Below are 26,075 nucleotides of genomic sequence, written 5' to 3' on the forward strand. Positions count from 1 at the left end.
AGAATGTTCTAATTTCATTTTCTTACATGTAGCTGTCTAGTTTTCCCAGCACCACTTATTGAAGAGGCTGTCTTTTTTCCATTGTATATTCTTGCCTCCTTGGTCGAAGATTAACTGACCATAGGTGCATGGGTTTATTTCTGGGCTTTCTATCCTGTTCCATTGATCTATTGAATATATTTCTCGTTTTGTGCCAGCACCATACTGTTTTGATTACTGTAGCTCTGTACTACTGTCTGAAGTCAGGGAGCCTGATGCCTCCAGCTCCATTTTTCTTTCTCAAGCTTGCATTGACTATTCAGGGTCTTTTGTGTTTCCATATAAATTAAAAATTTTTTTTTGTTCTGTGAAAAATGCCATTGGTAGTTGGATAGGGATTGCATTGAATCTGGAGATTGGCTTGGGTAGTATAGTCATTTTGAGAATACTGATTCTTCCAATCCAAGAACATGGTATATCCTTCCATCTGTTTGCATCATCTTCGATTTCTTTCATCAGTGTCTTACAGTTTTCAGAGTACAGGTCTTTTGCCTCCTTGGGTAGGTTTATTTCTAGGTATTTAATTCTTTTTGATGTGATGGTAAATGGGATTGTTTCCTTCATTTCTTTTTCTGATCTTTCATTGTTAGTGTATAGGAATGCAACAGATTTCTGTGTATTAATTTTATGTCCTGCAACTTTACTGAATTCATCGATGAGCTCCGATAGTTTTCAGGCAGCATCTTTAGGATTTTCAGTGTATAGTGTCATGTCGTCTACAGACAGTGACAGTATTACTTCTTCTTTTCCAATTTGGATTCCTTTCATTTCTTTTTCTTCTCTGATTGCCATGGCTAGGACTTCTAAGACTACGTTGAATAAAAGTGGCGAGAGTGAACATCCATGTCTTGTTCCTGATCTTAGAGGAAATGCTTTCAGCTTTTCACTGTTGATGTTAGCTGTGGGTTTGTCATATATGGCCTTTATTATGCTGAGATAGGTTCCCTCTATGCCCACTTTCTGGAGAGTTTTTATCATAAATCGGTGTTGAATTTTGTTGAAAGCTTTTTCTGCATCTATTGAGATGATCACATGGTTTTTATTCTTCAATTTGTTAATGTGGTGTATCACACTGATTGATTTGCAGATATTGAAAAATTCTTGCATCCCTGGGATAAATCCCACTTGATCATGGTGTATGATCCTTTTAATGCATTGTCGTATTTGGTCTGCTAGTATTCTGTTGAGGATTTTTGCGTCTATATTCATCAGTGATATTGGCCTGTAATTTTCTCTTTTTGTGATATCTTTGTCTGGTTTTGGTATCAGGGTGATAGTGGCCACAAAGAACGAGTTTGGGAGCATTCCTTCCTCTGCAATCTTTTGGAATAGTTTGAGAAGGACAGGTGTTAACTCTTCTCTAAATGTTTGATAGAATTTGCCTGTGAAGCCATCTGGTCCTGGATTTTTGTGTGTTGGGAGTTTTTAAATCACAGTTTCAATTTCAGTACTTGTGACTGGTCTGTTCATATTTTCTATTTCTTCCTGGTTCAGTCTTGGGAGATTGTACCTTTCTAAGAATTTGTTCATTTCTTCTAGGTTGTCCATTTTATTGGCATATAGTTGCTTGTAGTAATCTCTTATTATCCTTTGTATTTCTGTGGTTTCTGTTGTAACTTCTCCTTTTTCACTTCTAATTTTGTTGGTTTGAGCCCTCTCCCTTTTTTTCTTGATGAGTCTGGCTAAAGGTTTATCAATTTTGTTTATCTTTTCAGAGAACCAACTTTTAGTGTCATTGATCTTTTCTATTGCTTTCTTTGTCTCTATTTCATTTATTTCTGCTCTGATTTTTTATGATTTTTTTTCCTTCTACTAACTTTGGGTTTTGTCTGTTCTTTCTCTAGTTGTTTTAGGTGTAAGATTATGTTGTCTGAGAGTTTTGTTTCCTGAGGTAAGATTATATTGCTATATACTTCCCCTTTGAACTGCTTTTGCTATGTCTCATAGGTTTTGCATTGTCCTGTTTTCATTTTCATGTCTCTAGGTATTTTTTTAAAAACATCTTTATTGGAGTGTAATTGCTTTACAATGGTGTGTTAGTTTCTGCTTTATAACAAAGTGAATCAGCTATACATATACATATATCCCCTTATCTCTTCCCTCTTGCATCTCCCTCCCTCCCACCCTCCCTATCCCACCCCTCTAGGTGGTCACAAAGCACCTAGCTGATCTCCCTGTGCTATGCGGCTGCTTCCCACTAGCTATAGGTTTTACATTTGGTAGTGTATATATGTCCATGAAACTCACTTTGTCCCAGCTTACCCTTCCCCCTCCCCGTGTCCTCAAGTCCATTCTCTAGTAGGTCTGTGTCTTTATTCTCGTCCTACCCCTAGGTTCTTCATTCCTTTTTTTTTTTTAGATTCCATATGTATGTGTTAAAGATTTGTCTTTCTCTTTATGACTTACTACACTCTGTATGACAGACTCTAGGTCCACCAACCTCACTACAAATAACAATTTCGTTTCTTTTTATGACTAATATTCCATTGTATATATGTGCCACATCTTCTTTATCCATTCATCTGTCAATGGACACTTAGGTTGCTTCCATGTCCTGGCTACTGTAAATAGAGCTGCAATGAACATTGTGGTATGTGACTCTTTTTGAATTATGGTTTTCTCAGGGTGTATGCCCAGTAGTGGGATTGCTGGGTCATATGGTAGTTCTATTTTCAGCTTTTTAAGGAATCTCCATACTGTTCTCCATAGTGGTGGTATCAATTTACATTCCCACCAACAGTGCAAGAGGGTTCCCTTTTCTTCACACCCTCTCCAGCATTTACTGTTTCTAGATTTTTTGATGATGGCCATTCTGACTGGTGTGAGATGATATTTCATTGTAGTTTTGAATTTTTGTAGTTTTCATTTGTAGCATTTCTCTAATGATTAATGATGTTGAGCATTCTTTCATGTGTCTGTTGGCAGTCTGTATATCTTCTTCAGAGAAATGTCTATTTAGGTCTTCTGCCCATTTTTGGATTGGGTTGTTTTTTCTAGGTATTTTTTGATTTCCTCTGATTTCTTCAGTGATCCATTGGTTGTTTAGTAGCATATTGTTTGGCCTCCGCATGTTTGTGGTTTTTTTTCTTTTCCTTGTAGTTGATTTCTAATCTCATAGCACTGTGGTCAGAAAAGATGCTTGATACAATTTCAATTTGCTTAAATTTACCGAGGCTTGCTTTGTGGTCCAGTGTGTGATCCTGGAAAATGTTCTGCATGCACTTGAAAAGAATGTGTATTCTGCTGCTTTTGAATGGAATGCTCTATAAATACCAATTAAGTCCATCTGCTCTAATGTGTCATTTAAGGCTTGTGTGTCCTTATTGATTTTCTGTCTGGATGATCTGTCCATTGCTGTAAGTAGGGTGTTAAAGTCCCCCACTATTATTGTGTTACTGCTGAATTCTCCTTTTATGGCTGTTAGCATTTGCCTTATCTATTGAGATGCTCCTATGTTGTGTGCATATATATTTACAATTGTTATATTTTCTTGGATTGATCCCTTGATCATTATGTAGTGTCCTTCTTTGTCTCTTATAACAGTCCTTTAAAGTCTATTTTGTCTGATATGAGAATTGCTACTCCAGCTTTCTTTTGATTTCCATTTCCATGGAATACCTTTTTCCATCCCCTCAGTCTCAGTCTGTATGTGTCCCTAGATCTGAAGTGGGTCTCTTGCAGACAACATATAGAAGGGTCTTGTTTTTGTATCCATTCAGCCAGTCTGTATCTTTTGTTTGGAGCATTTAATTTGTTTACATGTAAGGTCATTATAGATATGTATATTCTTACTGTCATTTTGTTAATTGTTTTGGATTTGTTTTTGTAGGTCTCTTTTCTTCCCTCCCTTTTGTTCTCTTGTGATTTGATGACTAACTTTAGCGTTGTGTTTAGATTCCTTTTTCTTTTTTGTGTGTATTGTAGATTTTCAGTTTGCGGTTACTATGAGGTTTTGATATAGCAGTCTGTATAATATATATGAGTGTTTTTAAGTTGTCTTTTAATTTCAAATGTATTTCTAGTATCCTGCACTTGTACTCTCCTCTTCTCACGACTGCTGGTTTTGATATCACATTTGTGTGTGAATGATTTCCTGCCTTTACTGGTGAGCTTTCCCATTTGTAATTTTCTTGTTTCTAGTTGTGGCCTTTTCTTTTTCACCTAGAGAAGTTCATTTAGCATTTGTTACAAAGCTGGTCTAGTGGTGCTGAATTCTCTTAGCTTTTGCTTGTCTGTAAAGTTTTGATTTCTCTGTCAGCCTTGCTGGGTAGAGTAATCTTGGTTGTAGGTTTTTCCCTTTCATCACTATTGATATATCATGCCACTTCTTTATAGCCTGCTGAGTTTCTGCTGAAAGATCAGTTTATGACCTTATGGGGATTCCATTGTATGTTACTTGTTGCTTTTAGTATTTTCTCTGTCTTTTTTTCAGTTTGATTAATATGTGTCTTGGTGTGCTCCTCCTTGGGTTTATCCTGCCTGGGACTCTGTGCTTCCTGGACTTGGGTGACTGTTTCCTTTCCCATGTTAGGGAGGGTTTTAGCTATTATCTCTTCAAATATTTTCTCGGGCCCTTTCTCTCTCTCCTCCTTCAGGGCCCCCTATAATGCAAATGTTGGTGCACCTAATGTTCCCAGAGGTCTCTGAAACTGTCTTCATTTCATTCTTTATTCTATTCTGCAGCACTGATTTCCACCATTCTGTCTTCCAGCTCACTTATCCATTCTTCTGTCTCATTTATTCTGTTATTGATTCTTTCTAGTGTATTTTTCATTTCAGTTATTGTATTGTTCATCTCTGTTTCTTCTTTGTATCTTCTAGCTCTTTGTTAAACATTTCTTGCATCTTCTCAGTCTGTACCTCCATTCTTTTTCCAAGATCTTGGATCATCTTTACTATCAATACTCCAAATTCTTTTTTGGGTAGATTGCCTATCTATCTCCCCCTCACTTAGTTGTTTTTCTGGGGTTTTATCTTGTTCCTTCGCCTGGAACATATTCCTCTGCTGTCTCATTTTGTCTAACTTTCTGTGATTGTGGTTTCTGTCCACAGGCTGCAGGGTTGTACTTCCCATTGCTTCTGGTCTCTGCCCCCTGGTGGATGAGGCCTCAGAGGCTTGTGCAGGCTTCCTGGTGGGAGGGGCTGCTTCCTGCCCACTGGTAGGTGGAGCTGCATCTTGTCTCTCTGGTGGGCAGGGCCGTGTCAAGGGGGTGTGTTTAGAGGTGGCTTTGGGCTAGGGCTGTGTTCCCACCCTGTTGGTTGTTTGGCGTGAGGTGTCCCAGCACTGGAGCCTACAGGCTGTCAGGTGGGGCAGGTAAAAATGGAAGCCTCCCAGGGAGCTCACACCAACGAGTCCTTCCCAGTATGCCCCCACCAGTGTCTTTGACCCCACAGTGAGCCACAGCCACCCCCCAACCTCTCCAGGAGACCCTCCAAGACTAGCAGGTAGGTCTGGCCCAGGCTCCTATGAAGTCACTGCTTTCTCCCTGGGTTCCAGAGGGCACAAGACCTTGTGTGCGCCCTCCAAGAATGAAGTTTCCATTTCCCCCAGTCCTGTGGAGCTCCTGCGACCAAGCCCCACTGGCCTTCAAAGCCAAATGCTCTGGGATCTCCTCCTCCCAATTCTAGACCCCCAGGCTGGGGAGCCTGATGTGGGACTCAGAACTCTCACTTTTGTGGGAGACCCTCTGCACTATAATTATTTTCCAGTTTGTGTGTCGCCCACTGAGTGGGTATGGGATTTGACTTTGTTGTGATTGTGCCCCTCCTACTGTCTCGTTGTGGCTTCTTCTTTATCTTTGGATGTAGTATATCTTTTTTTGGTAGGTTCCACTCTCTTTTGTTGATGGTTGTTCACCAGTCAGTTGTGACTTTGGTGTTTTTGTGAAGTGAGCTAACGTCCTTCTACTCCACTATCTTGTTCTTTCTCCCTCCATATTTGTTACTTATACCATAATTTGGGGGCAAATGCTACAATGAATGGCCCCAGCATCTGCCTACACATCTTAGGAGAAGCACCAATGCCCAGCAACATGTAGCCCTGACATACCAGTGTCTTAGTCAGAGGGCCCTCAGTGGATAACTGATGGAGGCCTCCATGCTCTCAACTGTTCCATGAGTCAGTAACTTTATAAATCTATGGTTCCTAAGAATGAAATTCTCTGACCAATCTAAAAACCTGTAAGCAAACTGTGTGATGGAGGGGATGTCTCAGGCCAGTCTGAGTTTTAATGGGGCTGGACAGGGCTCACGCATGTGACAAGTAAACCAGCAGCCCTGTTTTCCCTGGAAAACCCAAGGTGCTTAATGTTGGCAATTACTTCCATGGGAAGCAGAGCAGAAGAGTTGAGGTGGAAGTGACATGGTCAGAATGTTCTCCCTCCTCCAAATGAAGAAGGCAGATCCCTGGGCCTGCACAAAATCATCGGTACCTTAGACAAAATCATCGGTACCTTAGTGAACATGTGCTGGAGCCCGAAGGAGGTCGTGACCTGACCATCAAATTGGCAAAATATCCTACGTTAACTCATGGATCAAAATGAAATACTTTATGAACAGACTGTCGTCCAAGAATTGTGTTTTATGACTGATTAGACGAGTTCTTAGAATGTACACCGAGGGCAGATTCACACCATGATCTGAATGTGGGATGAGCTTTGGGTGTAGCCCTGTACCCCCTCCTTAGTCCTAGGAGTAGACTGTGGCAATTAACACATAAAAATCTAAAAGTAAAGTATCATTTCTCAAATAGAACAAAGAAGATGGGAAACAAAATTATTAAGCTTTTTGGAATCCCTGAAAAGATGACATTGACACTGACTGGAAACTTGGTATGGAGGACAGACGGGCCACATGATTCCAGGCCTGTCATTCTAAGAATTAAAGCCAAAGAAGGGGACACCCCTTGAAGGGGGCTTTACTCAGTCCTTGGGAAGACAGGACAATGGCTGGTATTTCTAATCCCCATCTTAAGTGCTTTTAAAATGAAGCAGGGACTATTTTCACACTGAAAGAAAGGAAAGGAAAGGCAATCCTAGCAGCCAGAGCTAGGAAAGCTTGGGATTGATTTTTTGGTATAAACTTTCTGAGTTGTTTTGTGCAATGGTCATTCCTTACACATGTCATAAAGGTGCCTGAGAGCCTAGTTCAGTGCCACCTTGGAAAAGTGGAGGCCAAGGCCAGAGATGCAGCTTACATGGCCCAGGGGCATGGGGCTCTTCCCCAGCCCTCTCTAGCTAATGAACTGGTGTCAGACACAACCAGAATCCCAGATGGGAAGGGCAGGCGGCCACGTCAGTTACCGCATCCACATACCTGGAGTTCTGCCATGATTTTGTCTCCTTCTTCTTCCTCCTCATCCTTTAAGGAGGAAGTGACAGGTGGTGGTGACGGGGCCCAGGCTGAAGCAGGCTCCTCTGCTGGACACTTTGTGGCTCTAGCCTGCAGGCTTGGTCCAGCATCTTCACTGCTTGCCTGAGAAAGAGTCAAACCACAGATACTGGCTTAACACCCCCAGGTGCTGGCAAAAGAGGGACAGATCGCAAAAGAATACACGTTCTCTCACTGCCTGGTGCACTGGCTTCCTGGCTCTTCAAATCAAGCTGAAAGGCTGCTTTGTCTACTTGCATTTAGTTTGGGTTTTTCTTTGCCCAAGGTGTCATTCTGGCAAACGGATTGAAGAATTATAATAAGACTGTAACTTCAGTGCCTTTAAGAAAGGCCCTCCTTGGAAATTGTATTTTACATTGAACATACATGACACAACTTGCCAGGTTAAGTGGAAGTTAAAGCTCTCTGAACCTCTTTCTGAAGACTCCCACAGCTATGTTAGCTAATCTCAGTTACCTCTGTAAGATGATCTTCCTTTGGCTCGCCCCTCAGGCCCCCGTTTTCAATCTCAGTGTGCTTTGCTGGGGAAGTAGCTGGTGATTTGCATTTCACATACAGTTAAAAGTCAAGGAAGGATACAACTCCTGGTGCTCAGTCTAGTCCTAGAGCACTGGCTGACATTTTCCCATCTGTGCAATTTCGTGCAATGGTCATTCCTTACACATGTCTTAAAGGTGCCTGAGAGCCTAGTTCAGTGTCACCTTGGAACACAGTGCCGCCTAGTCCAACGGCACTTCCTTGGAGACCTAGTTTATTCTCTACTTCTCTTCTCTGCCTCACTACTTTTTATGTTCTAAATGAGAGCAGAGAAGACTTTGTCTACGGGCAGCATCTGAACCCAGAGACAGTTTACCAGGGCTTCACCCATCAGACCTTTGTGGTGGCACTCTCCTTCCTGCTGGTGTAGACCACATCGCCGGACCTCGTGGTGGTGAGCCCCGATCCTGGCAGGTAGCTCCTCCGTGGAGGTGGGGGAGGACGAGGCGGGGACTTAGCCCCCAGCTTGTCCAAGTCCTGTTCTGAATTTGGAGGGTCTTCTGGAAAACAGTGTGTCATTGCAAAATCATCTTTCAAGATAACATCCAGAAAGTCCAATGTATTTCTAGAAACTTGATGCAATCTGACTGAAAAATTTCTCTATTCTCTTCATAGTGCAATAACTGAAAATACAGGCCCTGAAGCAGAAAGGCCCTGCACAAGTTAATTAACCTCTCTCTGCCTCAGTTTTCCCATCTGTTAAACGCGTATTCTAATAATATCATCTCCACCAGGGTGTTGTGAAGATCAAATGGGCTTGATATACATAAAGCATTTAGAAGAGTGCTTGGCTTATAGTAAATGCTATGCAAGTATTACCTATTATTATTAAACAAATCTCTTGTTACCCCAAAAAGTTGAGTGTTACTTGGAGAGATGAAGGGTCAGAGCTCCCTGCATGGCTTGCAGAGCCTTCATCCCTGAGTCTGGAAAGCAGTGTTGGCAGGAAGGATTCATGGAGAGGAGGTTAGAGTAGAATCTGGCCCAGGAAGAGCCAGAGGCAGAAGGTGTCAGTGGACAAGTCAGGGAGAAAGTGGATCGTTTTGGTCACGGTTATGTGGTTAGAAAAGGTTCTCTGCTAAGAAAAGGAGGCAGCAAATGCAGAAATGAGAGAATTACAAATCAGTATTGACACCAAAGGTTGGGAGATGAAGCTGTCTGCTGAGCTTTCCCCAGAAAAATGCCCCCCAAAAGGCATTTCTCTCTCAAAATGGAAAGAGCTTCACTCCTGCCCTTTACCAACACTCTAAGAGCTTACAAAAGTGGTAAAACAAGAAATTCGGGATCAGAGCTTCCAGCTGGCCTCTGTCCCAACTCTGGGGACACACAGGCCTGCCTGGCCTCCCAGGAGTGTGTGTGTCTTTTCTGAGCAACTGAAACAGAGTTGTTTAGAGGAGGTGCTTGAGGACTTCCTGCTGAAAGTTGTAATGAAGATTTGGCTAAGTCATCAGGGTGACAAGCCAGTGATTATCTGTAGTGGGCGGTCCCTGTCTTATGTAGAGGGTGCCAGGTCACAGGGCACCAGCACCACTGGGACGTGTCTTGTCCTAGGCCAGCAGCTTGGCCTCGGGATGGCTGCCTCTGGGGACGGGCACAGGCTGATGGGCTCTGGTCTCCCTCTCATGTGTAATGACAAGGGCTCCCTCTTTGACCAACTTGAGATACACTGTCCGTAATTTTAAGATGAGAATAAGGCACACAGTTTGTAATTGGTTGAAGATTTAGCAGGTTAAGTTTTTTAACAGCTTTTTTGTATTATTATTGACACACTGATGCTTAATTTCCATAGTTTCGGCTGGTTAAATATACCATCTAATAATTTTGATTTAAAAAATGCGATTTCTCCTTGTGATCTAATATCCCTATAAAAGCCGACGTTTTCTAAGAAAACCTCTCAATTTAAACGCAGGTCTCATATTCTCCCAGCTGGTGCTGTGAAGGGTCATAAATTCGTAGGAAAGGCAGAAACTGGGGAGCTACATTCTTCCTTAGTGAGCATTGTTCTAGATCCCTAACGCAGAACACAGTTTCCCTATTATGTTTATAACTAAAAAGTAGTAGTCAATAAAACAACAAAAACTAGTAGGGAGGCTCTAGGGACACCTGGGGCTTGCTTCTCCAATTAATTTTCTTCTTTTAATTGATGAGGTTTTTAGGAAGTGAGAGACTGTGCCTATGTGGGCGGCACCGCGCTGACCCGAGGGTGAGCAGCTCACAAAGCTCTGGGAGCGCCTTACCTGAAGGTTCTAGCTTGTCCACTGGAGCATCGCCCTTTGGCTGTGGGCCCGAGGCTGGCGGCATCTCCAGGTTTGGAATTGACTTCATAATATTGGCCTGGGCTTCTTCTAGGAGCTTCTCAAACTCTTTTCCGTTATAGTGGTCCAGATTTTGCCTTTTCTCTTCCCATTTCCTTTCTGCTTTCTGAAGGACAACAGCAAGTAAAGAAAGTTTTGAGATTGCATGTCGGGGTGGGAGGAAGTATAACACAGTTGAAGTGTTGGTAAAGTGATGCTCTGGTTTCTGTGTCCAGAGACACTTCTGCACATCAGACAAACCTGACCCTTGTGCTGTCTGCTACATGTTTTAAACGGGCTGCCACTGAAGCCCAAGTGGTATTCATTCACAGAGAGGCGCGCTCAGAAACCCAACCATTCATTCATTCACTTATTACTGAGCACTTACTACATACTCGCCAGCACTCACGGCAGGGACACAGGGATATATGCATTCAAAGGCATGTATCCCATAACTAAGGTTTCGTTTTTCTACACTGAGTTTTCGTTGTAGAGGAGATGTTCAAAGAAACAGAAACAAACACCAAAACACTCACTAATCCTATGTCTTAGTTCCACTGCTGTCAAAGAATTGCTATATGATCTTCTGGGTCACATTCTCCTGTTTACAAAATGAGGGGCTATTGAGATATCTCTAAGCTCCATCAGGTTCTACAGGAGGGAGAAATATATAAAATGCATTTTTAAATACCCGTACATTTTTTAAAAGAGCATTTTCCTGTGATTTTGAGATGCCACATTAATCATTCCAGGAGGACAGAGTGGAAATGAGCACCAGGATTAGTGGAACCCCATAATGTCAGGGTTGGAGAAGACCCAGGAGATCACGGAATCAATCTATTTTACACGCGAGAACACTGGGGCCCAGTGAGACGAAGGATCTGCCCGAGATTCACTCGCTATGAGTAACAGCCACCACTGTCACCATCCTTATCCTCCTCTAGTTTTCCTTCGTAGCACTTCTTATCACCAGAGCCTGGGCTTGGTCCCTTCTGTTCACTGCCAACCCCAGAGCCTATGAAGGCCTGGCACATACTAGGACTCAGTAACATCTTTGGAGTGGATGAAGCGCCGTAGCAGAGCTGTCAGGAAGACTCAGGCCTCCTAATCGTGGATCAGAGCATTTCAGAGATGACTTGTAAGTGTGCCATCAAAACTTACTTAAAATATACACGTAACAATGGTAACTATGCCTAGTGGGTTCTCAATAGACATTTTTTCAATAAAAGAATCATCCTACTGACATCCTTTAAATGTAGAGATGTTTGAAGTGGTAAATCCACTAATTTTCAGGAGGAAATATGTTTTTGGTCCCCTCCCTGACTCTGATAGGCAGAATCATCATCAGCCAATCACACTCCACCCCATCTTATGCATTCTGTAAGCAGCTAACTTGGATTAGGGGGCACAGCCACTGACTGGAGCAGAGGGGAGCTACCTAGTATTCAGAGGCCCAGTGGCCATGACTGTGGCCTTAGTGGTTTTAAGAGGTCCATCTCCTCCTGAAACCAGAGTTATCTGCTGCTGACTTGCAAGAGAGGCAGGAATGCTTAGGACCAGGTGGCTAAGGACACAGTGATGAGTGGAGGGAACATTTTAGGGAAGAGGAAGGAGAGAGCCAGGGAAACACAATGTGCTGCTTGAGCACCTATACCAGCTCTTGAAAAGAATATTTAAGAACACAGCAAGTTTTCTCTCTACATTATGTGACCTTGAGACCTTCTTTCTCCTTCCTTCTGAGACCCACTACCTTAATCTATTCTGCCTATTGTTTCCAGATTAATTTTCTGAAGATGCCATTTTTTTTTATCACTGGTCCAAGCTACAGCATTTCTCTGATACCCATGAAATGAACCTTGGCCCCATGGGGATGGTGAGTCAGCTGCCCCAAACCAGCTTCCAGCCTGTTCTGCCAGCCTTGTCTCCTTTCTTGTTCCACTTAAACTGGTTTATCCAAGGTCCAGCCTTTGCCCCAGGATCCCGCTATCCTAGAATGTTCTTACCACCCTCTGCTTACCCAGATTCTACTTCATCTTCAAGGTCACTGGCAAACCCTCCCCAGCTCACACTGGCTCGGGAGGGCTGAGTGTTACCCTTCTTCCCACCAGCATGGTCACTGATATCAGCAATGGTGGGAGTCTCTGCACCACAGAAACTGGCAGACACTACAAAGGAGGCTTCTCCCATCAGAATGCCGGTTGTGCAACACTTAGCCGCACACCACTGCCTCACCTTCCTACAGGTCGGGCGCCTAAGCCTTGTCTGAAATCTGATGGCCTCTCTCTCAACCTGGCCATTGAAACCCATTTACAGTTTAAAAAAACCGATATGTATATAAAATAGAAAGATATATATTTTTGATAAAAATATATCTTTGATACACATATGCATTATCTCCACAACCAGACTGTACACACTCTTGGAAGGAAAGGACCACATCCTTTCCTCCTTTATGGAATTACGAAAAATGGAAATAGGACTCTACCTCGATAGACACTGCCCTGTTCTTGGCACTCACACTGTGGATTTCGTCCATGAACAGGCTCTGCACGGAGGAACCATTCCCGGGCATCTGCGGGGACTGCAGAGCTGAGGTCACCTCCTGTGTGACAGCGGGAGGGCTGGCCGGGTGAGGCCCGGGCCCCCCTGGCAAGTGCTGGGCAGGGTTCAGCAGCGCGGAGGAGAGCTGGGACGGCTGGATGACCACAGGAGAGCTCTGAGCGTGGTGAACCGTCAAGGGCACCACTTCCGACTTCACGTCGCCGGGGACGCCCGCACCGGGGAGGGGCTGGCCCGAGGCGCGGGGAGCCTCCTCCTGGGCCTTCAGGACTTCTGCGGCCGTGGCCTTTTCCATCACGACATACTGTGCTGCCTGGGCTGCATCTGTGCCTTTCAAGAGCCCATCAGTGACATGCCTGGGAGAAACCACGCACAGCAGCATGAACTGGTGAACTAGGTAATGTGCATTTTAGTTGTATGGTATGCTTGAGTGCTGTGTCATCCCAAAGCCAGGCACGACTGTGTTGCAAAGTTAAGATTCTAAAACCCGGAGTAGCAGCTTAGAGTTGAGGGTTCCCATAGCAACCTAACTGCCTCCTCGTTATCTCCGGCTGCTGCTTGCCTACTTTTTCCCTCAGGACATGGTCTGTCTTCCCCTTTCCACGTGCACTGTCGTGTCCAGACTGGGGGGTGGTGACATCAAGTGGACACACGATTCTAACAGTAACTCCTGCACCCGATCCAGGCCTGGGCAGCTCTCCTAGATGCTCGGTTCTAACCCAAAGCTTCCTAAACCCTCCATTCTCTCCTCCTTTCACTGCTCCACGTCTTGGGAGGTGGTTTATATGCCAGTTCCCTTTGCTTTGCTCTTCCTACAGCTCAGCCTGGTGCCATCTGGCTGCCCCACCCGGACTTGGGCAGCCTTTCTGCAACATCACGAGTGACTTCGAATCTAACCGCCGGGTTAGTCCTCCTCTGCTTGGGGGGCGGGGTCATTGATTCTGTCTGTCCACCTCCACCCATGGTCCAGCGGCAAAGACATGACCTTCGGGGTCAGACAGACTTGTGTTTGAGTATCGGTTCTGCCCTGTTCTAGCTCTGCAAGGCCGGGAACTTCACCTCTGTGAGCCTCAGATACTTTTCTGGAGATTATAATAGTGACGGTGACAGTGCTGTTCAATGTCTTCCTCGGGGCTCGGTGCTACGATCAATGTAGTTACATGTAAGACTCTGTCACACATGGCACTCGACCCATAATTTTTAATTAGTCCCTCATTCCCTTCTTAGCAAAATGCTTTTTTTTTTGATTGGAAAGAAGACATTGCTTTCTACGACTCTCCTCTTCTACTCACTTGTTTCTTTTGCTCTTTACCTACCCCGTCCCTTCAATCCCAAATCCCTAAGGGTCTCTTTCCTCCTTTCCTTCTCATTCTATCATAGGCATTGCTTCCATTTTCAGTAATCACCTTCATGAAGGCGACTTCCAACTCTAAACCTCTCCTCCCTCCGAGTTAGGCAGGGACTCCCTTAACTCTAAGTGCCTCATGGGCAGCTCTGTTTTGCTATCCTTCCAGCACCTCAAATTCAGCATGTACCAAATCCCTTCAGCATCTTCCCAAGCCGCTAAGTTGCTCTGAACTGTGACTGTCACCCGCTCTGTCTTCTCTATCAGGCACCAGGACATGTGCCTGTCCTTGGGGTCGTGCATATTCCTACCTTCCTTCTTGTGTCTTCCACAGTGCTGCGTACAGCATGTTATACCGGGAAGATACCAAGGAAAGATCAATAGTATAAAGGCCTGTGATGAGCAGCTAATGTTTCTTCTATTTTTATTGTTAAAGTTACTTAACGGGCTTTATCTATCATTCCCACCACTGAGCATTTACGGGACACAAAGTCCTATAACATTCAAGACACACAATCCCATCTGTTTTTAGATGGAGATAAGACAAATACTGAGCTTCATCTGTGCTGGCTCTAAAATTTTTTAAAAATTGTTTTTCAGGGAAGAGAAGGGAGGGTGGGCAACGTTACCAGCCAGCCTGCTCCCTCTTTAAACACTTAATAAGGATGGTTTGCTTTAGGCTTTGTGGGTGGGTTACCACATTTAGGTAAGAGCTTAGTTAAGAATTCTTTGAACATATTTTTATCCTACGGGAAGGAAAAGTTCACTCTGGCAATTTTAAATGAGGGAACCTGTGAGAAAGTGCAATTCGGATACAACTTCTTCCTGTGCCCAGGCAGACGAGGTCTCTGCAGGAAGAGGCCTCTTGTTGTTCTAATTCAGATTATTTTTGGCATCCTGGAACTTACACAGGTGATTATAGTGCGCTCTGTAGTCTTAGCATCTCAAGAGGTTCTTTTTGACGTCACTGTTACAAGAATATAGTTAATAATTCATCTAAAGCCAGCTGCACAGTTCACATATTTCTCCTACAAACCTGATCAAAAGATTATAGTGATTAAAGATTATTAGTGATTAAAATTCTCCCAAGAATTTATATTCTGCTTGTGACCTGCTCTCAAATCTGGTCCAAGATCTAAGGGGTAACATCTTTGTAATTTCCAAGTTCTACTTAAAAAAAAAAAGGAAAATTCAGGACTGCCACTACTGGGAAGACTGGGAAGTGGTTCATGTGTGGTAGTCGTGTCTGTTTCCCACGTGGGAAAGGAAGTTTTATAAGGGCAGGGGTCCTGTTTATTATTATATTCTTGACACCTACCACCACCAGGGCTGGAGCAGACAATGTCCAAATACGGCTGACTGCCTGGCTGTGAGATCAGAACCAACAAGAAGTCTGGCGTCAAACTATCAGTTCTCACCCCAGCCCCGCCCCCCCACCAGCCCAGGAAGCCGCGGTCACCTGCGCAGCATGGTCAGGGCGTCGGTCATGCCTCGCACTCTCTGCAGGAGACTGTCCAGCCTGTGCGGCTCCTCCTTCAGAAACCGCACGGCCTCCACTTCTATGCGCAGGATGGCTCGCATCTTGTTTTGTAAGGTTGGAAATTCTCCTGCGGGCCAAGAGCAGCTGGTGAGCTGTATGAAAAAGCCAGAGCAGCAAGCCCCCTGTGCCGAGCCCCAACTCTGGACAGGGCTGAGAAGCGCGGGGTTCACCCACCACAGGGCAGCTCACGTGCCTTGAGGCCGAGCTGGGCCCAGTGTGACCTGGGCCAAGGCAGAGCCCCAGGCCTCATTTCCTGCCTGTATGTCTGGGATAAGCTCACGCGCCCCTTGGGTTGTGTTTAATGAATTTGGTACAGGTGCCTGGTGCACTGTACTTAAGAGTCATTCAGTCCTAAATATTACAGCCACCACTAAAGTATCAGCTCCCAGAAGACAGGCAGTGATGTATCCCAAGTGCCCAGAACAGTGCCTGGCACACGGAGGTGTTGGATGAGCACCTGCCCATGTGCATGAATGAATCCTTCACCGTCTGATGGATTTTCAAACACCCCAGGAAACAGGCTTCAGACTCCTCCCCCCCGCAAGGAGGACACTCACCTTTCAGGGAAGCTACTGCCTCTCCCACCTGGTGCAGGAGGAAAGCCCCGTCTTCCACGTCTTTTAGAGTAACCGCGCGGCTGGCCAAGGCAGAGTCCTTCTTTAAATCTTCAACGAAGTCTTCCAGGTCACTGGGGGGAGGGCAAACCACAGATGGAGTGAACGCTGGGGCCTTCAATAAGGACAGTGCAGGAGCAGAGGGACCCCTGAGCCTCACCGCCTGGCCTCCCCTCCTGCACCGCGTCCTGGCCGCTCCCTCCACGCCCACGGAGGCGACGGAAGCAGCTGGTACAGGAGTAGCTTGGTTTGGCTTAAGATATTCTGCTGTGGTATGAGGCAGGTGCGAGGCCGTTTTCCCGGGGCTGTCCACGGGGAGGCCCAGGTTGGCCGCCTGTCTGACCAAGGACCCCCTCTTCGTTTTCAGTGTTGCTGATGCCAACTAAGGGAGGGTGTGTGCACTCTGCGATGTGACAGAGGAGAAAGAGGGACGGAGGGGGCAGGAGGAGGAGCCCGGACGGCTTTAGGTCCGGCTTCTCAACCTTGGCACTTGGCCTTTGGGCTCAGGTAATTCTTTTCTGTGTGTGGGGCCTGTCCTGTGCACTGTAGGATGTTTAACAGTGCCCCTGGCCTCGACACACTAGATGCTGGGAGCAGCAACTGCATGCCGACAAACTGGACAACCTAAAAGAGGGACAAATTCTTACAAAGGTACAACCTTCCAAGACTGAACCAGGAAGAAACAGAAAATATGAACAGACCAATCACAAGCACTGAAATTGAATCTGTGATTAAAAATCTTCCAACAAACAAAAGTCCAGGACCAGATGGCTTCACAGGTGAATTCTATCAAACGTTTAGAGAAGAGTTAACACCTATCCTCCTGAAACTGTTTCAAAAAATTGCAGAGGAAGGAACACTCCCAGACTCATTCTATGAGGCCACCATTACCCTGCTACCAAATCCAGGCAAAGATACCACAAAAAAGAGAACTACAGGCCAATGTCACTGATGAACATAGACGCAAAAATCCTCAACAAAATACTAGCAAACCGAATCCAACAGCACATTACAAGGATCATACACCATGATCAAGTGGAATGTATCCCAGGGATGCAAGGAATGTATCCCAGGGATGCAAGGATTCTTCAGTATCCACACATCAATCAGTGTGATACACCACATGAACAAATTGAAGAATAAAAACATATGATCATCTCAATACATGCAGAAAAAGCTTTTGACAAAATTCAACACCCACTGATGACAGATGCCAGTAGCAACCTCCCCTACTTGTGACAAACAAGAATGTCGGCAGGCACTGTTAAATGTCCTTAGGGGAGGGGAACGAACTTGCCCCTGACCGAGAACCTCTGGTTTATACCAACTGTCCTGTCAATAAGGACTGAGTGTCCTCTCCAGGCTACAAAGAGAAGAAGTGATCACAGATCTGATTTCTGGGGTGTGTGTGCACACACTTACACACACCTCTTAGGGTACTGCCAGTTCCAATAGAACTAAATTAAGGTCTCCTACTTCAACAGACAAACACACCAATAATAACATCCTGTCGCCTCGGCCCATTAATAACCCCACCCTAGATGGGGTGCATCCTTGCAGTTTGCCTGTAAGTCCAACAACAGAAAAACCCCTCTTAAAGAAACAGGAAAAGCGCTTTGATTTGAAGAACCACTAGGTGGCAGTAAGCGAACATCTAGTCCACTGCCAGAGCCTTGAGTGTGCTCGGGTAGGCAGCAGGTTGAGAAAAGTACAAACTTCCAGTTATAATATAAATAAGTACTCGGGGGTGTAATGTACAACACGATAAATATAATTAGCACTGCTGTAGGTTATATATGAAAGCTGTTAAGAGAGGAAATCCTGAGTTCTTATCAGAAGGAAAAAATGTTTTTTTCTATTTCTTTAATTTTGTATCTTTATGAGATGATGGATGTTCACTAAACTTACTGTGGCCATAGTTGCAAGATGTGTGTAAGTCAAATCATTACGCTGTACTTAAACTCTTACAGTGATGTATGACAATTACATCTCAATTAAGCTGGAAGGAAAAATAATTGGCAATTCTATAAAAATATTAAAAGGCTATGTTTTTTTAAAAGAACTTTTCAAGAAGAACCTTGAGATGTAGTTGTAGACAATCGGGCTGTTGCAGAAATGTTTCAGACAAATAATAGCCTTTTTACCTCATGGTGGGTGATTAACTGTCTGTCTATAAAGGCATGAACTAAATAAAAATTAAGAGGCTGCTCTTTTTTTTTGCGGTACACGGGCCTCTCACTGTTGTGGCCTCTCCCGTTGCGGAGCACAGGTCCAGACGCGCAGGCCCAGCGGCCATGGCTCATGGGCCCAGCCACTCCGTGGCATGTGGGATCTTCCCAGACCGGGGCACGAACCCATGTCCCCTGCATCGGCAGGCAGACTCTCAACCACTGCGCCACCAGGGAAGCCCCAGAGGCTACTCTTGAGATGATGCACGGTCGTCAAATTCTCTTCTTCAGGAAAATAATAACTCAAAGTGATTTCTTCCTCTAGACTGCTACTGAGAGGGGTATTCTAATTCTAATCAGGCACATTGGGTTGGCAAATAGGTGATAGAGCACAGCACTCTCCATCGTGTTGTAGGCTTCTGGTGATTCTGGTCATGAAAAGAATTTGGAAGCTGCTCCCTTACAGTCCCATTTTGGGAGGTTTAAGCTTTCCAGGAAACAAGAGAATTACCTATATACAATGGAATACTACTCAGCCATAAAAAAGAGTGAAAATTTTGCCATTTGCGGCAACATGGATGGACTTGGAGGGCATTATGCTAAGTGAAACAAGTCAGAGAAAGACAAGTACTGTATGATATCACTTACAGGTGGAATCTAAAAAATACAACTAACTAGTGGATATAACAGAAAAGAAACAGACTCACAGATACAGAGAACAAACTAGTGGTTACCAGTGAGGCGGGGAGGGGGGAACGTAAGGGTCGGGGAGTAAGAGGTACAAACTAGTGGGTGAAAGATAGGGTACAAGGATGTACTGCACAACATGGGGAATAAAGCCAATATTTTGTAATAACTATAAATGGAGTATAACCTTTAACAACTGTATAAAACATTTAAAAAATAATTTAAAAAAAGCCTTTATGAAACTCAAAAAAAAAATACCAACACTAGAAGAACCCACGCAAATGATTATTCATTATACTAAAAGGTGAAATTGTTCTATGATACATCTTCATCGCATAACAAAACATACATTAACATAAAAGATGGGCCTGCCCCAGTGACGGGGGCGTAATAAAACTCTGCTCATTTCAATAGTGGGACTTGATAGATGCTTTCAATAAGAACCTCACAGAAGATCGGTAACATTCAAGGAAGCATCTTTCATTCTGGATCAGACATACTTTACATTTAAATTCTTCTTTTGTGATTTTAACTACCGTCGAATAATAGGAGGATAACTTTGGCGCTGTGTTATTTTGGCTATTAGTTTTAATTTATTGAGATTAAATGCAGACTTCCCATTTATCATTGGATTGTGCAACTGGCTCCTCTTAATTTTAGGCATTGCCACGCCCTATAGAACAGTGTGATGCTCCGGCTTCAAAGAGACTAGCTCAGTGGCACAGTGGTTGAAAGTCTGCCTGCCGATGCAGGGGACGCGGGTTCGTGCCCCGGTCTGGGAGGATCCCACATGCCGCGGAGCGGCTGGGCCCGTGAGCCATGGCTGCTGAGCCTGCGCGTCCGGAGCCTGTGCTCCGCAACGGGAGAGGCCACAACAGTGAGAGGCCCGCATACTGCAAAAAATATATATAATTAAAAAGAAAAATAAAGAGACTAGCTCAGACTCCCAAGGATTGTTGAATTTCCTGGGCCTGGATGGAGGGGCACTAGCTAAGTGTCCATGGATACCCAGAACCAGCAGAACTCTAACTGTACACAGTAGGTGCTCAATAAAGAAAGAGGCTCAGAACACCGTCTAGGAAGGGCCTCCTCCTTGGCAAAGACAGGCTTGCCTTCCAGGTTGAGCAGCTAAGCACGCAACAAGGGACTGCACTCACCACAACTTCCGGACAACCTTTTCCTCCTCGTGCAGGTACTTCTGCCTCTCCTGTTCCACCAGGACCCGCTGTCGCTGCACAGGGTCCTCCAGTCTCTTCAACGTTTCAATCACTTTGCTGTTGATTTCCTGCTCAGCCTTCCTCATCATCGCCCTCAGCAGCTCCTGGTTCTGCAGCTGTTGGACAAAAGAAACCACCCTCCGTTGGCTCTGAGGGCTGCCACGGGGGTGCCGGGGGTGCCTGACACGCTCCAGGCGCGGGTTTGGATAAAGAGCCCCACAGCTGAATCTCTCTTTATTTCAGTGAGAGAGGGAAGGGAGCACAGACCGTATATAATCTTGCGGCTTCAGCCAACGTCCAAGTTTTAGCAGTCAACTGACAACCAGACTTCCACGTCCCTGTCTGCCAAAAAAAACAGCGTCCTTTCTGTACGCTGGTAGTGCATCCTGGTAATGGGTGTAAAGCCTCACTGACGTGTTTTCCTAGGGAGAGCCAAGAGTACCAGCTGTGGAGCCAAGCTGACTTTGGATCAAACCCTACACCCTCTCCCAGATGCACTGAGAGACTTTGGGCACATTCCTTATCTCTAAGGATGGGGATTCACTTCCTTTGCCAGGGCTATTCTGAAAATTAAATGAGATACTGTTTGGTACAGAAAAGTACTCAACGGAAGTTGATTAGAGTGTGGACTACTTCAGCGTATCAGTTAAAAGAGAATCTGTGTCCCTCTTGTTAATGGGTCCATGGACCAAATGCCCTGTAATCACAGACCATCAAAACACAATACTTGAGGATGTGGCCGAGGGAAGGACTGGGGGTTTGGGATTAGTAGATGTAAACTATTCAATATTATATAGAGGATGGATAAACAACAAGGTCCTACTGTATAGCACAGGGAACTATATTCAATATCCTGTGATAAATCATAATGGAAAAGAATATATTAAAAAAAGAATGTGTGTGTGTGTATAACTGAGTCGCTTTGCTGTACAGCAGAGATGGGCACAACACTTTAAATCGCTTTGCTGTACAGCAGAGATGGGCACAACACTTTAAATCAACTATACTTCAATAAAAAAATAAAATAAAAAACTCCCAAAACACAGAACTTGATGTTGACGGTGGCAATGATAATTTCCAGACGAGCCCAAGGCTCTTGGCAATTAACTAATTTCCCTGGATTATACGTAGCTTGCTTGCATACATAAGACCACAATTTCCATATAATTTTCCATGTAGTTTCCAGAGCACTCTTGTTTCTCACCCCAGACTATAGGATGTGTGAGTTTGAATCCACGCTTCACAACAATCTAGCCAAACACTTGAGTCCTGTTTCCAACAAGGCGTTAAGTGCTTTCCTGGGGCAGGATAATTTTCTGACAGCACATGCATCAAGTGAGTTCATTCAACCAGCCTCAAAACCAGTAATTATATTATACCTATTCTATTATCTAAAGTTCCCCTGAAATTTCAATTAGCTGTTATTGTTTTCTTCATTTTCTGGTTTCGTGCACTGTGTATCACCTCATAGGGATAATGATGCCTCTGTCAACTGTCCATCATCTGTGCAAACAGAGCGGAAATACCATCTGACCGTGTTACCTACTACCCACTTGAAACCTCATCACGGCTTCCATTTTCTCTGAATAAAATAAAACGTTTCAACACGAACCACTCAAGCGAAACCACCTCATGTTCGAACATCAACATGGCACCACGGTAAGTGGCCATCCAGAGAGGCTGCCTGGGTTCACTTCCGAGTTTTCCCACTTAGTGGGAAATTAGTGTGATTATGTTACAGTAAGTCCCCTACACACAAATCTTCAAGTTGTGAACTTTCAAAGATGCGGACGTGCCCCTGTATGCCAACTGTTGTACTGGACTACTGTACTTCTCAGGGTACTGTACTGTAAGATTAAAAATGTTTTCTTTGAAAAAAAAAAATGTTTTCTTCGGGCTGCCCTGGTGGAGCAGTGGTTGAGCGTCCACCTGCCGATGCAGGGGACACGGGTTCGTGCCCCTGTCCGGGAAGATCCCACATGCCGCGGAGCGGCTGGGCCCGTGAGCCATGGCCGCTGAGCCTGCGCGTCCGGAGCCTGTGCTCCGCAACGGGAGAGGCCACAGCAGTGAGAGGCCCACGTACCGCAAAAAAAAAAAAAAAAAAAAAAAGTAATTTTTTTGGTGTTTTTTATGTATTATTTGTGTGAAATGTATTATAAACCTATTATAGTACAGTATTATATAGCCGATTGTGTTAGTTGGGTACCTAGGCTAACTTTCTTGGACTTACAAACAAATTGGACTTATGAACGCACTCTTGGAACGAAACGCGTTCGTATGTATTAATCTCCCTGTGTCTCTCCAAAACAGAAAAAGGGATAGTAATAGTTCCTATCTCACAGACTGGTAATGGAGCTTCGAGAGGCAATAAAGTGCTTTCAGTCGTGCCCGGCACAAACCGAGCTCTCGGTGCAGATGACCTGTTGTTATCAGGGGGCATCACCCTGGGGGCGGGACCTGCTGGTCTGTCTGGGAGGGAAGCAAATAAAAATGTGCTGCCCTTGGGTTACCTCCTCTGTATGACTCATGATCGTGGTCTCACACTGTTCTTGCTAATAATATCTTTTTATTAAGGTCTTAAAAACAGTCAGTCTACTGCTGAAAGGCAACACGTTTGGAGACGATGCACAGACGGCGGCTTCCCCCCATGCTCTCTGCAGCTACAGCTCTGCCCACAAGGCGTCGGGCAGGCGGGCACTTTCCCGCGTCGCCAGCCTCCTTGCACTGTGTGCAGCCGGCACTTTCTCTGTTCTAGCCACAGGACCATCCTTTCAGTTCTTCTGATTGCCCAACCTCCTTTCTGCCACGGGGACTGTGCATGTGCTACTCCCTCTACCTGGTTAATTTCTGCTCTCCACGGAGTCTCCAGGACACACGTGCCTGGCACGTGGCCGGCATTCGATAAATATTTGTTGAACGCGTGAACTGAGTTAAGCAATAATGTTGGTTATAACAGACAATGGAGTATCCAAAGTTCCTTCCCGGATGGTAGAAACGTGGGGTGACCCATGGGCTCAGCTATGCCTCGAGCTCAGTGCGCGTGCCCTGGCTTGCTCTGACTGCAGTTGTTAAACACACACAGTAACATCAGCTGTTATCAAAATGGTACGCTCAAGTTCAATGCCATGTGTCAGGTCCCACAGACCTATTTCCTTTGGGGGTTGAGGGTGAATGGTAATGGATACGTAAGGCACAAATAAGAAGACAATTAAATGTGTCCAAAAAGGACTGATGCCGAGGTCCATCCCCGAAAGATTCTAACTGGTCTGAGGTGCAGCCTTGGCACTGAGAATTTTTTTAAAGCCCTTAGATGATTCTGATGTGCCACTAAGGGTGAGCACTGTGGTCTAAGAAAAGGGCTCAGGAATAGACAGATGATGTCACTGTGCCATGCGCTGTGTGGCACGGCCCTCTGCACCTAACCCTCCTGCCCAAGTCTCACAGACAAGCTCCAATGAAGTTATGGTCCAATCAGCAGTGGATATTGACAGTGGCTATGAAGCCAGAAATTATTGCTAGAATATTTCAAATTCTTAAAATTTGAAAGATGGGAGAAGTGAGGCCCTGAGAAGTTAGGATACTTGTTAAGAGTCACTCAGCAGTTGTAGGGGGGGCAGAATCAGCATGAGAACTGGGTCTTTCAAATTCAACCCAGTAATTTTCCAATCGCCATCTGCTAGACACAGTACGACATAGCAATGTCTGCTTTATTCCCAGCCACAAGCAGTTTCTGGCACACGGTAGGTACCCAACACATATCTGAGGTATGAATGACAATACAGTTGACCCTTGAACAACGCAGGCGTGGGGTGCCTACCCTCCACGCAATCAACAATCCGAGTGTAACTTTATAGCCCACCCTCCACAGTCACGCTTCTGCATCCACAGGTCCAATCAACTGCGGATCATAGGTATAACATTTCCGAGATGTCTACAGCCGTATCAGAAGAACACACCTGCATGTGATATTCAAATTATTCAACTGGTAACAGGGTCAGATCACACTCACATTATTCCACTCAAAGCGGAGGCAAGGAGAGGCCTGCCTCGAGTTCCAGGCTGTATGATTTTCCTTCCCAGAAAGAGGGGCTTCCTGGAGCCAGCTAGAGAGAGACTAAACAGGGAATTCCCATAGCACACTGGCTGGCACATGGGCAACAATGAGTTAATCATGAAGGAATAAAGACATACACAGGTTCTCTTGCCACTGTCCCCTGGTCCCCTGCCCTCCCTGCCTGGAGTCCTTACCACTGTCTCTAGGACTTCCACCATGTGTAAAACGCAGTGCTGAAGTGTGCCAACATCTCTCACTAAATGCTTCGGATAAACTAGTCACCAGCACTTTAAAACATGACATTTAGGGCTTCCTTGGTGGCGCAGTGGTTGAGAGTCTGCCTGCCATTGCAGGGGACACGGGTTCGTGCCCCGGTCCGGGAAGATCCCACATGCCGCAGAGCGGCTGGGCCCGTGAGCCATGGCCGCTGAGCCTGCGCATCCGGAGCCTGTGCTCCGCAACAGGAGAGGCCGCAGCAGTGAGAGGCCCGTGTACCACAAATAAATAAATAAATAAACAAACAAACAAAAAACACATGACAATTAGTTTTGCTTAGCAGGGATTCTAAATTCCAGTTAATAAAACTCTATTTAAGGTATAGTTTACAAACTAGAAAATATACCCATTTTAAGTGCACAGGTCAATGAGTTTTGACAAATGTATACACTGATGGAAGCACCACTAAAAAGGGAGACAGCATTTGTTCTCACCCTAGGAAATTCCTTCATGACACTCTGCACGCAATCTCCCAACCCCCAGCTCAAGGAAACCACCGATACGCGTTTTGTCCCTCTAGCTTAGTTTTTCCTGTTCTAGAATGTCATACAAATGGAATTGCACACTATGAAATGTTTTGTGTCTGGCTTCTTTCCCTCAGGATATTGTTCTTGAGATCCAGCCATGCTGTTGAGAGTTTTAGTAGTTCATTATTTTTCATGCTGAGTGGCATTCTATTGTATGCATTTAGTACGTTGCATGTAGTAACTTTTTAATGTTTTTACATATTACTTGATTCTGGTGATCTTGTTTATATTCACTTATTTCTGGAAGCATCTTTTTTTAAAATTTATTTTTGGCTGTGTTGGGTCTTCGTTGCTGCACGTGGGCTTTCTCTAGTTACGGCGAGCAGGGGCTACTCTTCATTGCTGTGCAGTGTGGGCTTCTCATTGTGGTGGCTTTTCTTGTTGTGGAGCACGGTCTCTAGGCGTGCAGGCTTCAGTAGTTGTGGCTCGCAGGCTCTAGAGCACAGGCTCAGTAATTGTGGCGCATGGGCTTGGTTGCTCTGCAGCATGTGGGATCTTCCCGGACCAGGGCTCGAACCCGTGTCCCCTGCATTGGCAGGCGGATTCTTAACCAGTGCGCCAAAAGGGAAGGCCCTGGAAGGTTTTTTTTTTTTTTTTTTTTTTGCAGTACGCAGGCCTCTCACTGCTGTGGCCTCTCCCGTTGCGGAGCACAGGCTCTGGACGCGCAGGCTCAGCGGCCATGGCTCACGGGCCTAGACGCTCCACGGCATGTGGGATCTTCCCGAACCGGGGCACGAACCCGCGTCTCCTGCATTGGCAGGTGGACTCTCAACCACTGCGCCAACAGGGAAGCCCTCTTTTTTGATTTGATATTACACAATCATGATTG

The 26,075-nt window shown here is 45.1% G+C and overlaps 1 protein-coding gene across 6 annotated transcripts in view; it reads right to left on the reverse strand.

Moving 5' to 3' along the window:
- Positions 1 to 26,075, reverse strand: part of KIAA1217 (KIAA1217 ortholog) — a 326,826-nt gene that overhangs the window by 12,604 nt on the left and 288,147 nt on the right. For 5 of the 6 annotated variants that reach the window (XM_030837164.3, XM_060292855.2, XM_030837160.3 and 2 more), the window contains exons 10-16: positions 20,330 to 20,505; positions 16,261 to 16,391; positions 15,623 to 15,770; positions 12,745 to 13,174; positions 10,203 to 10,386; positions 8,302 to 8,465; positions 7,354 to 7,512 (exon numbers count right to left, since the gene is read on the reverse strand). In XM_030837164.3, coding sequence (XP_030693024.2) covers positions 7,354 to 7,512; positions 8,302 to 8,465; positions 10,203 to 10,386; positions 12,745 to 13,174; positions 15,623 to 15,770; positions 16,261 to 16,391; positions 20,330 to 20,505 — 1,392 coding nt within the window. The remainder of the gene's footprint in view (positions 1 to 7,353; positions 7,513 to 8,301; positions 8,466 to 10,202; positions 10,387 to 12,744; positions 13,175 to 15,622; positions 15,771 to 16,260; positions 16,392 to 20,329; positions 20,506 to 26,075) is intronic. The other variant, XM_060292912.2, reaches the window with a different exon arrangement.

This window comes from Globicephala melas, chromosome 2, assembly GCF_963455315.2.
Source record: "Globicephala melas chromosome 2, mGloMel1.2, whole genome shotgun sequence".
Lineage (NCBI taxonomy): Eukaryota > Metazoa > Chordata > Mammalia > Artiodactyla > Delphinidae > Globicephala > Globicephala melas.